Source organism: Spermophilus citellus, assembly GCF_964194105.1.
Source record: "Spermophilus citellus genome assembly, chromosome: 4".
Lineage (NCBI taxonomy): Eukaryota > Metazoa > Chordata > Mammalia > Rodentia > Sciuridae > Spermophilus > Spermophilus citellus.
The window spans coordinates 217,085,697-217,099,974 of record NC_138185.1 but is presented as its reverse complement, the minus strand read 5'-3'; the positions used below and the strand labels follow the sequence as shown (position 1 = coordinate 217,099,974).

Sequence of the window (14,278 nt, the reverse complement as noted above, 5' to 3'; positions counted from 1 at the left end):
TCTTTCCTTATGTGTCTTCATCTGGTTTTGGTATAGGATGATACTAGCTTCATAGAATGAGTTTGGAAGGGTTCTCTCTTTTTCTGTTTCACGGAATAATTTGAGGAAAACAGGTGTAAGTTGTTCTTTGAAGGTCTCATAGAACTCAGCTGAGAATCCATTCAGTCCTGGGCTTTTCTTTGTTGGTAGCTTTTGATGGCATCTTCAATTTCATTGCTTGAAATCGATCTGTTTAGATTTTCTACGATTCTGATTCAGTGTGATCATGATTCAATTTGTGTAAGTCATATGTCCCTAGAAATTTGTCAATGTCTTCATGATTTTCTATTTCATTGGGAATATAGATTTTCAAAATAGTTTCTGACTATTCTCTGTATTTCAGTAGTGTCTGTGGTTATATTTCCTTTTTCATAATAAATTTTAGAAATTTGAGTCTTTTTTCATAAGCTTGGCTAAGAGCTTATCAATTTTAATTATCTTTCAAAGAAACAACTTTTTTTCATTGATTTTTTAAAATTTTGTTTGTTTGTTTCAATATCATTGATTTCAGCTCTGGTTTTAATAATTTCCTGTCTTCTACTGTTTTGAGTGTTGATTTGTTCTTCTTTTTCTAGGGCTTTGAGGTGTAATGTTAATTATTTGGTGACTCTCTATTCTTCTGAAGAATGCACTCAGTGCAATGAACTTTCCTCTGAGAACTACCTTTGCTAATGTACCAAAGATTTTGGTATATTGTGTAGCTAATCTCATTTACATGTATTTTTTTATTTCATCCCTGATTTCTTCTGCTATCCATCATTCATTCAATACTGTGTTATTTAGTCTCCAAAGTTAGAATAACATTTTTTATTTTATTGTTGATTTCTAATTTCATTCCATTATGATCGTATAGGATACAAGGTATTATCTCTATTTTTTGTGTTTACTAAAAGTTGTTTTGTGGCCTAAGATATGCTCTATTTTAGAGAAGGATCCATGTGCTGCTGAGAAGAAAGTATATTCTGTCATCGATGGATAAAATATTCTGTATATCCTCTTAAGTCTAAACTATTAATTCTATTTTTTAGTTCTATAGCTTCTTTATTTATTTTTTTGTTTGGAAGATCTTTCCAGTGATGAGAGGCATGTAAAGTCACCCCGTATTATTGTGTTGTAATTCTTGAAATAGAGAAAGTTTGTTTGATGTATGCAGATGCTCCACTGTTTGGGGAATAAAGGTTTACAATTATTGTGTCTTGATGATATATAATTCACTTAAGAGTATGTTATGGCTTTTTTTTTGTCTCTTCTGATTAATTTTGGCTTGAAGTCCTCTTTATCTGATATTAGAATAGAAACCCCTGCTTGTTTATGAGACCCATATGAATGATATGATTTTCCCCTTCCTTTTACCTTCAGTCTATGGATATATCTGCCTATGAGTCTCTTGGAGACAGCAAATTGTTGGGTCTTGTTTTTTATTCCAATCTACCAGTCTATGTCTTTTGATTGATGAATTTAAGCTATTTACATTCATTGTTATTATTGATATGATTTTTATTCCTGTCATTTTGATTTATTTCTGGTTTTTATTTGAGCTAGATTCTCCTTTGATTGACTATTCTTCTAGAGTAGTTCCTCCCTTTGCTGGTTTTTCACTTTTATTATTCATTTTTTCTTCATGAAATATCTTATTATGTTTTATACTTCAGGCTTTCTAGTTATAAACTCTTTTAACTTTTGTTTCTCATGGAAGGTTTTTATCACATTGTCAATTCTGAAGCTTAATTTTACTGGTTATAGTATTCTTGGTTGGCATCCATTTTTCTCTCGGAGCTTGGTATATATTATTCCAAGACCTCCTAGCTTTGAGGGTCTGAGTTTAGAGACCAGCTGAGATCTGTATTGGTTTCCCTCTAAATGTTACCTGTTGTTTTTCTCCGATAGCCTTTAAAATTCTATCCTTATTCTGTATGTTAGGCTTTTTCAAAATAATGTGTCTTGGGGTGGGTCTGTTATAATTTTGTATATTTGGGGTTCTCTATGCCTCCTGTATTTGATTTCCCATTTCATTGTTAAAATTTGGGAAATTTTCAGATATTATTGCATTGAAAACATTGTACATTCCTTTAGTTTGTTTCTACAAGGTTTTTTCATGTTATCCCATATTTCTGGAAGTTCTGTTCATGGTCTCTTAACATCTTTTCTCCATGGTCAACTCTGTTTTCAAGATTATATATTTGGTCTTCATTGCCTGGACCTCTTTCTTCCAAGTGGACCAGTCTGCTGGTGATGCTTTCCTTTCCAGTGAATTTTTAATTTGGTTTACAGATTTCTTCATTTTGAGTATTTATGCTTGATTTTTTTTCAGAATTTCTATCTCTTTAATGAAGTGACCTTTCAGTTCCTTTATTTTCTCCCTGTAGTCACTTCTTAATTCATCTTCATCTCCTACCTCACAGATCAATTTAACTGTGAACATTCTAAACTCCTTCTCTGACACTTCTTCCACTGTGGTGTTCATGGATTCTGTTATTTAATTATTTTGGTTTATTTGAGGTGATTTGTTTCCTTGCTTTTTCACGTTGTTGGTGGGTCTACCCATTTAACAGTATGAATTGGAGGCAGCAGATTTTCTACCCTGTGGACTTATAGTGTCCCGAAGGTTTCTAGTACCTCACAGTTTAGGGGGATACAGATAACAACAACGAATGCAAACAACTACAGCATTAAACCAAAGAGTTCTTGCTTTGGCATCTATAGTATTATCACACTAAACAGAAATGACATGATCAGTTATTGCTTATGGTAAAAACAGTAAGTTTACATAAAGGTTTACAATTTTAAGTGGTGAACAGGGATAGAAAAGAAGTGATGTAGGATGTAATGATTGTGAGGGAGGAGGAGAGAAAATAGAAGCAAAAAATAAAGGAAGAGTGAAAGAAACATCAAAAAAGATTGGTTGTTATCAGTGTAAAAGAGGCAATCAAGGGAAACAGATAATTGAGAGATAAATGTATAAAATAAAAATGTTAAAAATAATAAAAAATAAAAATATAAGAACAAAACTGATATAGTCAAATCAAACATCTTTATACTCAAAATACTGACCCCTGAAAAATAACTGCCTTCAAAAAATACTAGGAATGAGAAAAAAGAAACAGATATGTATAAGTGTCCATGAACCATTCAGGTCACAATTAACAGAAGAAAAAAGACAGAAAAAGGATCTTGATGAAAAGTTAACAAATTATTTCTATTGGGGCTGAAAAGATTCTCAGCTTCCCTTCTCAGGTGTCTTAGGTGGGGTTGCTGAAGTATGAAAGTATACAGGCGGGACTCCTGGGGGTGGGGGTTAGGTGTAGGGAGCCTCTAGGTTCTTCCTCGAATGGCGATTTGTTTGAAGACTTTAAATCAGTGCACTTCCCAGGCCGAGCAGTTCCCAGACCACTCTGGGAGACTGGACCCCAGGAAAAACCTCCAGGTTTCACTCAGACAGTGGAGGGGCCAATGCTTGCTCGCCTTAGTCACTTGTGAACTTCATGTTTTCTGGACTCTTGGGTTCCAACTTGGAACTCATTCTATTCCTACCCATCCCTTTCAAATTCTGGCTAGGTGCATCTCTCCCAGCAGATCTTTCAAGCAACCAGGCTGGAGGGGTTGGGGGAAGCCGGGTATGTTTCCCTGACCATACTCCCTTGTTTGATATTCTCCTGGTTACTTAGACATACTCTATGCCATCCCACATGGGTTTCCAGACCTGTACTTTGGGCCCAGCACAGTTGCAAGGATTCAGTTCCCCCAGCTACCATTCCCCAGCACTGAAGCTGCAAAATGGTTCCCTTCTCTGTTCTTCCTGGTAGCTGGGAGAGATGTAGCTTCTTTCCTGCACAAGGATATTGTGCAGGATACCTTTCAGGTGACTTGGGCAGTGTCTTTGATCTCTGATTTCTATGTACCCAGATACCCCAAACCTCCTAAGAATGTGGGTTCCTTTAATTGATGTATGCCTCTACTATTTTAGTGCAAGGGGAATCACGCTGGCAGGTGCCACCAGCAGCAGCAGCAGTGCTAGGGATTTCTTATTTATTTTGTTATATCCAACCTCCTGAGTCCTTTTTGCTTTTAATGTCAAAAATTAATTCCCAGTAATGTGCCCCCTTCTCACCTTGCTGAGAAGCTGCTTGTCTGATTTCTCGGTTTCACACCACAGGCAACCAAGTAGGTGACCTTCTCTAATCCATCATTTTGAGTCCTCCAGTTTGGTTTTTTATCAATATTTCTATCTCCTTATTAAATTTCTCATTTATATCCTATACTGACTTCCTTAATTCATTCAGTTGTTCTTCTGTGTTCTGTTGGAATTCATGTTTCAGGTCACAAAGCAACTCTTGGCAAATACAAAAAGTTGGAATAATTCCCTGCATTTTATCAGATCATAATGGTATGAAATTTAAAAACAACACGACAAACCCTACAGAAACCACATAAATATATGGAGATAAAATAAGACAGTTTTGAATGATGCATGGGTGATAGAAGAAATCAAGGGAGATAATTTAAAAATTCTTAGACTCAAATAAGAATACTGACACAATCTATCAGAACCTCTGCAACACTATGAAGGCAATTCTGAGAGGAAAGTTTATAGCTATGAGTGCCTACACAAGAAAATTAAAAAGATTCCAATAAACAACCTAATGATGCATCTCAAGGCCCTTGAAAAAGAACAAACCAATTCCAAAAATTATTTAAGATCAAAGCTAAAATTAATGAAATAGAGAACTTAAAAAAAAATACAAAGGATCAATGAAACAAAGAGGTGGTTCTTTGAAAAGACAAACAAGATTGATAAGGCCTTAGCCAAACTAACCAAAAGAAAAAGAAAGAAAACCCAAGTTAATAAAATTAGAGATTAAAAAAGAGAAATCACCATAGACATCATAGAAATCCAGTGGATCATTAGGGACTATTTTAAAAATTTATACTTCAATAAATTGGAAAACCTAGAAGAAATGGATACAGTTCTAGACATATATAATCTGCCAAACTGAATCAAGAAGACACAGGAAACATAAACAGATCAATGACTAGCCATGAAATAGAAGCAGTAACCAAAAGCCTTCCAACAGAGAAAACTCCAGGACCAGGAGGATTCTCAGCTGAATTTCTGTTAAATATAGTGCTAGAAATTCTAGCCAGAGCAATTATTCAAGAAAAAAAATTAAATGGATAAAATAGAAAAGGAAGAAGGTTATTACTGTTTGCAGATGATATGTTCCTATGCCTAGAAAATTTAAAGAACTCCACCAAAAGACTATTAGTGCTAATAAACAAATTTGGCAAAGCAGCAGTTTACAAAAATCAACAGCTTTCCTATAAACCAACAACCAATCTTCTGAGAAAGAAGTCGGGAAAACAACTCCATTCAGAATAGCTTCACCAGGGGGGGGGGGGAACTTAAAACATAACCAAGAAGGTGAAAGACAACTACAATGAACACTATAAAACATTGAAAAAAGAAGACCTCAGAAGATGAAAATACTAACCAAGTTCATGGATAGGAGAATTAATACTGTTAAAATGGCCATACTACCAAAAGCAATATGCAGATTCAACACAATCCCCACCAAAATACCAATGACATTCTTCACAGAACTAGAAAACACAGTCTAAAATTCATTTGGAAGCAGCCAAAGCAATTCTAAGCCAAAAAATATCACTGAAGGCATCACAATACCTGACTTCAAATTATACTTCACAGCTATAATAACAAAAAGTGCATGTTACTGGTATAAAAACAGACACACAGACCAAAGGAACACAAATAGAAGACAGTGACAAACCCATACATCAAGACTCATCCAATCTTTCACAAAGGTGTCAAAAACATACATAGAGAAAAGACAAAAGACAGTCTTTTCTACAAATGGGGCTGGGAAAATTGGTTATCCACATGTAGAAGAATGAAACTAGATCCTTATCTCTTACCCTGTACAAAAAATCAACTCAGAATGGATCAAAGACCTAGGGATTAGAACAGAAACTATGCAATTCCTAGAAGAAAACAGGGTCAACACTCCAGCATGTAGGTGCAGGCAAAAACTTTCTCAAAAGGACCTCTTAAGCTCAGGAAATAATGCCACAAATTTATAAATGGGACAGCATCAAAGTAAGAAGCTTCTGAACAGCAAAGGAAACAATTAGGAATGTGAATCAAGAACCTATAGAGTAGGAGAAAATCTCTGATACCTATTCTTCTACAGAGGATTAATATCTAGAATATATAAAGAACACAAAAATCTTTATACCAAAAAAAATCAAATAACCCAATTAATAAATGGGAACACTACAGACACTTCTTCTCAAAAGAAATATAAACAGCATGTTCAACATCATTAGAAGTCAGGGAAATGCAAGATTTAACTGAGATTTCAGTCGGAATGGCAGTCATAAAGAATACAAATAATAATAAATGCTGGAGAAGATATGGAGAAAAAAGAAACACTTTTATAACATTGGTGAGACTATAAATTAGTATAACCACTATGCAAATAGTATGGAGACTCCTTAAAAGACTAGGAAAGGAACCACAATATGACCCAGTGTCACCACTCCTCAGTACTTAACTTGAAGAATTAAAATCATCTTACTGTAATGATACATGTACAACCATGTTTATAGCAGCATAAATTCACAATAAACAAACTATGAAATTGTCCTAGATGTCCATCAATGGATGAGAATGAATAAAGAAAATGTGGTGTATAAACACATGGAGTTTTATTCAGCCATAAAGAAAAAAGAAAGTATGTCATCTGGGGGGGAAATGGATGAAACTAGAGACCACTGTGTTAAGCAAAATAAGGCAAACTCAGAAGGTTAAAGGTTATATACTCTCTTATGTGGAAGCTAGAGAGGAAAAAGGAAAAGAAAGGTGCTAGGGGTGGGGAAACTCGTGAAAATCAGAGAGAGATCAATAAAGGAAAGGATCCAAGGAGTGGGAGATGGGGAGGGAGATGCAGGAAGAGCTCGAGGGTGAAATTGGCCAAATTATGTTGTTTTATTGTATATTGTGTATATGTATGAATATGTAATAACAAATCCCCTTAGTATGTATAACTATAACACACCAATAAAAAAAAGTGGGGAAAAAATAGAGTACAAGCTCCATTAGAACAGGAGTCTGTTCGTCTATGTTGTCATTGCTATAACTTCAGCTCTTAGACAAGTAAGGCATATATAGAACACACTTAAATAAATTACTGCTGAATAAAATTAACTTAATAAATTATGCTCATTTTATGAGAAATGTCCAATGTGGTACATTCATGCTATTAAATGTGAAACTTATAAGGATGTATCATTGTCAAAATCACTCTTTGAGATTGTTATACTGCAATACAAATTTTAATTTCTCAGCTAGGCTTTGATGTGTGAAATAAGCTTGTAGGGTGGTAGTTAATACAATGTGTGCCAAGTACTTTTTATGTTTTCCTAAGCTGCAAATAATGCTAACATATTTTTTCTCATTTTTAAATCTTTGAAGCTAAAGTTGATTCTCGATTTTTGAGATGACTGTTAACTTTCAGCATCTCACTTTCATTGAAAATAAATAATACAAATTGAAAATACTTTTTTTCAAAAAATTTCCAAAACAGAACATTATCTGGAGCTTTTAAAACTTTCACAAAATGGAATTGGAATATCATATTAAATATACAGTAATCTGAGGATTAAAACAATCCTCTCTGAAAATTTTTTATGAAAAAAGCAAACAACTAACTTCATAAGGAGGTTTAAGTATAACCCTATTTCAAGGGTCAGGTGTTTGTTCCTTAACTCTAAAAGGTCATCTTCAGTAAGACATACAGTTTTCAGTATAAACTTTATCGGTCACATAGCCACCCCAGTAGACACTATAACCCAAACTAATATTAAGGAGCTCAAGGGAAGCCTTGGGAAAATGGCCTCCTAGGGTGAGACAGTGAGGTTGTGGGTACATCAGAGGGGCACATGAGAGCAGAAGGTCCTTTGTGGTCAAGTTGCTGAGTCCTGTCAACTTTCTTCACAAGAACTGTATCAAATGTAAAGTGAGTTGGGCACAGTGGACTCCAGCAGTGTATAAACAAAGGGTAAGTGCAAGTCCTACCTGCTCCTGCCCCCTGCAACTAGGTGAAAGGTGATCAAACATAGAGAAGTAAAGGGAAACCAAGCTGCCTCCTCAGGGACCTGGGAGGATGATACCCTCCCAGACCCTCCCAGCAGAATGGAAGGAATTGAGTTTATTGCACTATTTTGATAATGTGAAGAATTTGGAAATGCCAAAATCAACCATGAGTTCAAAATAATAAAGATGCTGGGCTCACATTTGTCATCATGATGGTGAACATTCTTTGCAAGAAACGGTAATAAATCTGATCACTTGATATGATCTGAGGCAGACAGGCATATTTCTGCAGCAGCTTCTCATGGGTTCTCCATTTCAGAGAGGCTGCAGCTCGCTGCTCAGCGGCTGTGAGTGCTGGAATCAAGTCAGGCAGAGAGGACAACTGAAAAGGAATGCAGAGACAGAATCCATGGTACCTTAGTTGTCACAGGGAATGTTATCTGGTGAAATCAAATACTTAAAAAAAAATCCCTAAGTAAAATTCAGTTACTGAAAATCAAATTTTGAAATAGACATTGGACTCCTTATTTTCCCAGGCGGGTGGATTACCATAGCGATTCTACATTTTGCTTTATATTACTATGGGCCAGTTTCACCTTCTAAGTTCCTACCCCTTTGTCCTATTGGTTATTCTTGGAATAATCAGTTATGCTGAAAATATAAACACAAATGCCAAAGATAATAAATAAGAATCACAGTAGTATTAAAATTGCTAATGTAAGAATTACAGAGGAAATTTAATCAATTACCAACAGACTTTTGCAAGCATGTACCGTGTGGCAGGAACTATTTCATTTAAGTATTCATTTATTTGTTAATAAAAATAGTAAATTAACTGGTTAAAAAAAGCTATACTTGAAAAGTACTTTATTTGAGATATTTTCAAAGAAACTGTATATTTTGGGCTGGGGATGTGGCTCAAGCGGTAGTGCGCTCGCCTGGCATGCGTACGGCCCGGGTTCGATCCTCAGCACCACATACAAAGATGTTGTGTCCGCCGAAAACTAAAAAATAAATATTAAAAAATTATCTCTCTTTCTCTCTCTCTCTCTCTCTTTAAAAAAAAAAAAAAAGAAAAAGAAACTGTATATTTCACCCACACAGCAGAGACACTGGAAATGAGAAAACGGAAGAGCACCTGACTTTTTGTACTTAGCACTAGGACACAGCCTTGCAACCAGCCTGGCACTGTGGGCTCTGCGAGGCAGGGGAGCCACTGGCAGGAAGGCGGCACTTCCAGCATAACAGACCCCGGGGAGAGCTCCAGGTGGGTGCCTATGGCTTGGGCCATGTATTCCTCAGGGACAAGAAAGAAATTCAAAAAGGAAGCTTACAATGTCTCACATAATTGTCAATATTCAATGGTGACTCTCTCAAATAATGCTAAGAGACATGAGATTAATCTGTTGTTCTTTTTTCTTCTATACACAAAGGCCTCGTGTAATTTGTAAACTGATTAGGGATCCTCTACCCTGCCTCTCAGGGATCCTGCCAGCAAGCTAAGTGCTCTCCACTCTGGGGCGGGAGATGGGTGGGCAAGTGCTATTCCCAGGTCCTAATGTTTCCAAACATCCTTTCACTGAATGAAACAAATCTCATAACAACTATGCAGAGTAGAATAATACTTAGAAAGTTCAGAAATTTTTTTTGGCCATTGGGGGTGGGGGTACCAGGGATTGAACTCAGGAGCACTGGACCACTAAGCCACATCCCCAGCCCTATTTCCCTATGTTTATTTTATTTAGAGTCAGGGTCTCACTGAGTTGCTGAATGCCTCACATTTGCTGAGGCTGGCTTTGAACTTGTGATACTCCTGCCTTAGCCTCCTGAGCCGCTGGGATGACAGGTATGCACCACTGCGCCAGCTCAGACACTTTTTTGACAGATGGGATTTACCTTATTTTCTTGAACACTGCTTTCTCCACCAGTAGACATAAGTTCCAAGATTTCTGGAAGATGTTCTACAAGAGCATCTAGTACCTTTTAATAGGAATATTTGTTATTCTTAGGGTGATTGCTATGTTTTTCTAGAATAGTTAACTTCACACATCAATTTCTACACAGAAATGATGTTATTTAACAAACATTTTGGGGGCTTCTATTTTCTTACTCTGCTATCTTCTTACTTCAAAGTCCTACAAAGATTTTTGCCTTGGTCAATCTCTTTCTTAAAAGAGATTAATATAGGCATCTCTCAATATTGTTCAAAAAGTCTGAACTGGAGTTGGTTACTTCTACACAGCTGACATGCTCAAAACTGCCTCCTAACTTTTCAAAGGGAGTCTAAATCAGAAACTAGCCTCAGTGATATCAAAATATTGATCAGTAGAGCTCTCCATGTTAGTACCACTTAGTGAATGGAATGTACTAAACAGAACATCAAAGTGAAATATTACAAAATCCTCATAGGTAAGTATAAGAAGGTTAAAAAAAAAAACTCCATCAACAATGCTAAAAGAAAACGTACACAAAATGTAACATGATAATAACTGTGTAAAATAAAAATCATAATATAGAAAATACAGTAATAATTATATAGAAAAAATAAAAATGCAAAAAAAAATTGAGTTAGAATATATAATAAATAATTAAAATAAATAATTAATAAAAAGTATTAAGAGTTACGTTAGAATTAAAGGTACACTTTTTGTCTATTTTTGGCACTTCCTAAATTTTTCTACTTTAAAGCAACATTTCCATTTTAAAGCTAAATATATTTTAAATCCTAGTATTTTTTAAAGATCTCCATTCTCAGTCTATGATATAGTTGTTATGCTGACATGAAGCTTTGGGGCTAATGCAACTCTCAGAAAATGGGGAAAAGGCACTGATATACTCAACTTTACATGAAAGAATATAAACCAAATAGTAAAGTATTACCTCCAGTGATTCATCTTGTAATAATGTTATCAGTTCTTTCTGTATTAAATATATACCAGAATTCAGAAGTTTAGACACCTAAAATATAGCAACAAAGTCTCTAAGATTTGATATAAAGATTAAAATAATATTTTTTAAAACTTACATTCTTGTTAGATGCTTCCTCTAAAATAAAAAGATTAAAATAAAAATATAAAATTAGATTTCTAGAAAACTCAGTTACATACATAACCAGCTTTTACAGGGCTGGAGATGGAACTCGGGGGTGCTCTGCCACTGGGCTACATCTCTAGCCCTTCTTAGTTTTTGTTTTGAGACAGCATCTCACTAAGTTGCCAAGATTGACCTCTAACTTGGAATCCTCCTACCTCAGCCTCCTGAGAAGCAGGGAATACAGATGTGCACCACTGCACCCAGCTTCCATAATCAGCTTTTAAAATCTATTTCATAGAATGTTGGATTGTGTGGACAATATAGAGGCAGGCATGCATACAACGGGTGGGGAAATACAGTGGATGGGATTTCCGGAGCCATGACTTCCACATCAAAGCAGTAACAAGCCACAGATCCCTCTAGCTGACAAACTGAAAGTCTCAAAACCGCCAACAGTCTTAAAGGTCATCCCAAGCACACAAGTGTTATAGCAGCTCCAAGTTTTCCAGAGAAAGTAGCTCCTGCTGAGGGCCTGTGGTGACATCAACTGGGTAGTACTAACAAGGAGAAACAACTTTCCTTTTTCTCATCAAAGACTTTAATCAGCATGAGCACAGTTGGGGGAGTCAGAATAGTCTAGTTCCTCTTGTAAACAGTGGGTTTATTTCTCCAAACAAACTCAAGAGCCTCCGATGGTAGATTTAACAGTTTCTATTTTATATTTTTTAAAAATTGTGCCTGAGAAAATTTTATTTGGGGAAAAAAATGATTCCTGGATAACCCAACACTTTCCTTGTGCTGTTTTTAACTTGTTGAAATTATTATTGAAAAATAATATTTTTCTGAAAAATAAGAATATAATACAATAAACCAATTATCAAAATCTAGCAATAATACTGAATTACAAAATTTAAGTCCACCAGTGGATTTTTATTATTTAAAAGGACAAACCAAACTTAGTCCTTCATTTAAAGATGTGAACATCATTCTTAGCTTACTTTACATGATATGACTGTGAGAATATGGAACCTAGCCACCCAGATCATAAGTTGATCAACAATCTCTAAACTTTCTTTTACCAGTGAAATATTTTTATTATACCCATACATTTCAATGTGCCTAATTACATGGTGCAATATTATGTTCACTATCAAATAGGATGAGACAAAAATCAACATGAGAAGAAAGTCTAATATTAGTAGCATAAACACTGCATTCTTGGACTCCAATCTTGTGCCAACTTCCCTGGAGACCACTGATCTAACAAACACACATGTACACAGTAACCAATCCTAAATAGCTGCTTATCCTGGAGGCTCAGCTGGAGTGCCCTCTGCCCTTTTCCATCCCCTAAAACAGATTTCTGTAGCTGCCAAAGATGATAGAATTGTGTAATGTTGGAATTATTTTAAGTAACTATACCATTTAAGGGGAGAATTCCTAAATTTTGAACAGTGAACTCCTATTTCATCTAGGCCAGAAAGTGTCACTTTCAGGAAGCAAAGGATACCACTCAATAGTTAAAAGAATTTTAAGTACCATTTATAAAGGCTATGAGCATCCTGCACACTTTGAGCTACTCTAACAGTGCAAGGACAATAAAATATTCTCAATGAGAATAAGAACTTATTATACTACTTACAAAGAAAGGAAATATTTTACTATGCCACATACAATGAAGTTTTTTCTAATGTGAGTTACAGCTCATGCATGTTTACTGCAACAATAGCATAGGTGTGTTTCTTGCCATCATCTAAGAAATAGGCTCCAAATTTTAACTTCAATGGTTAAAAAGCTAATTACACTCATTGTAAAAATTTACACTCACTTTTTCTTATACTTTATGGGAAGCTATAATAGCTGAATCTAAATCTATGCTCAGGAAGCGCCATTCATTCATTTTCAGTAAAAACAATAAATGAAAATAATTTGTCTATCAATTTTCCATTTGTACTAAAGAGATCTAAGTTTAGATGCAAAGCAAAAACATTATAAAGCATATTAAAAACTGATTTTACTTCCATATCTACTACAACTGCCTGGATTAACGTAATGTACAGCAGTATAAACTTTTTAGACTTACTTCATGAAAGCAAATAGCAATAGTGTATCTGACTGGTACCTCAGGGTCATGACAAAGGCAGAAGAATGTAGAATAGAGTTCCATGTGAAAGTTCTTAGGATCAACAAAAACAATCATGGCCTGGTGGAGGTGGGAGGGGAAGATGAACAGGAAGGAGAGAAAAACATTCATTGGTACCTGGTATTATAATGAAATCACATTCTCTGAACCATAATTTAATTGGAAATCATTTTTGAAAGATCCAAATGCATGCACATAATTCTAATTTATACATAGAAATATAAATTCCACAAATATTTATTCAGTGCCTGCTATATATACCACACATAATGCTAAGCAGCAAGTGTCAAATATGGCAATATTTCTTAATGCCATCTGTTCACATATTTTAGAGCTATAATTAAAATGCTCAGTAAATATAAATATATTGTTATTACCGGAAAGTTATAGGCACAATTCTTTCGTACTGAAGTATATTTCTTTTCCTGCTCTAGGACTTGGGGTGGAATCTGGTTTTCCAGATTGTGTCCATTTTCTTGTTGCAAACCCAAAGTACAAAGTTTCTTATAAAACTCCAAAAATCTCAAGTGTTGATCTGGAGTAAGAATTCCTAAAACAAATGTAAAATCTGTGTTCAGCATTTCAATTGAAACAAAAATTAAAAAGAAAAACTCAAAATACAATAAAAACAAATTTCTTCAAATATATGGTTATAGACAGTTCATGAATCAAAAGTAATGAGGAAAGATAAACTATTATGAAGAAACCTAGCAGGTCATATTGTTTCATCTTATGTTCATTTTAATAATATTTTAACTTCAATTTCACAAGTGTGAACTATGTCATGCAGGAATTATTTCTATGTTAATTTCTTCAGCTTGTAGAAAACAAGTCAGTATAATAGGAATAATGTTACGACTATTTATACTTATTGTTATTTTATTTATGGTAAATATTCTAAAATTTCCTCCAAAAACACAGGGGTGTTTTTGGAGCTTAAAGATTGAATCTAA

At 35.0% G+C, this 14,278-nt stretch overlaps 1 protein-coding gene across 1 annotated transcript in view; it reads right to left on the bottom strand.

The window, feature by feature from the left end:
- The window catches only part of PPP4R4 (protein phosphatase 4 regulatory subunit 4), a 109,182-nt gene that overhangs the window by 31,603 nt on the left and 63,301 nt on the right, over positions 1–14,278 (bottom strand). Inside the window, exons 10-14 of the mRNA XM_081292951.1 lie at positions 13,703–13,875; positions 13,266–13,385; positions 11,030–11,107; positions 10,046–10,129; positions 8,349–8,531 (exon numbers count right to left, since the gene is read on the bottom strand). Of these exons, the coding sequence (XP_081149077.1) occupies positions 8,349–8,531; positions 10,046–10,129; positions 11,030–11,107; positions 13,266–13,385; positions 13,703–13,875 (638 nt within the window). The remainder of the gene's footprint in view (positions 1–8,348; positions 8,532–10,045; positions 10,130–11,029; positions 11,108–13,265; positions 13,386–13,702; positions 13,876–14,278) is intronic.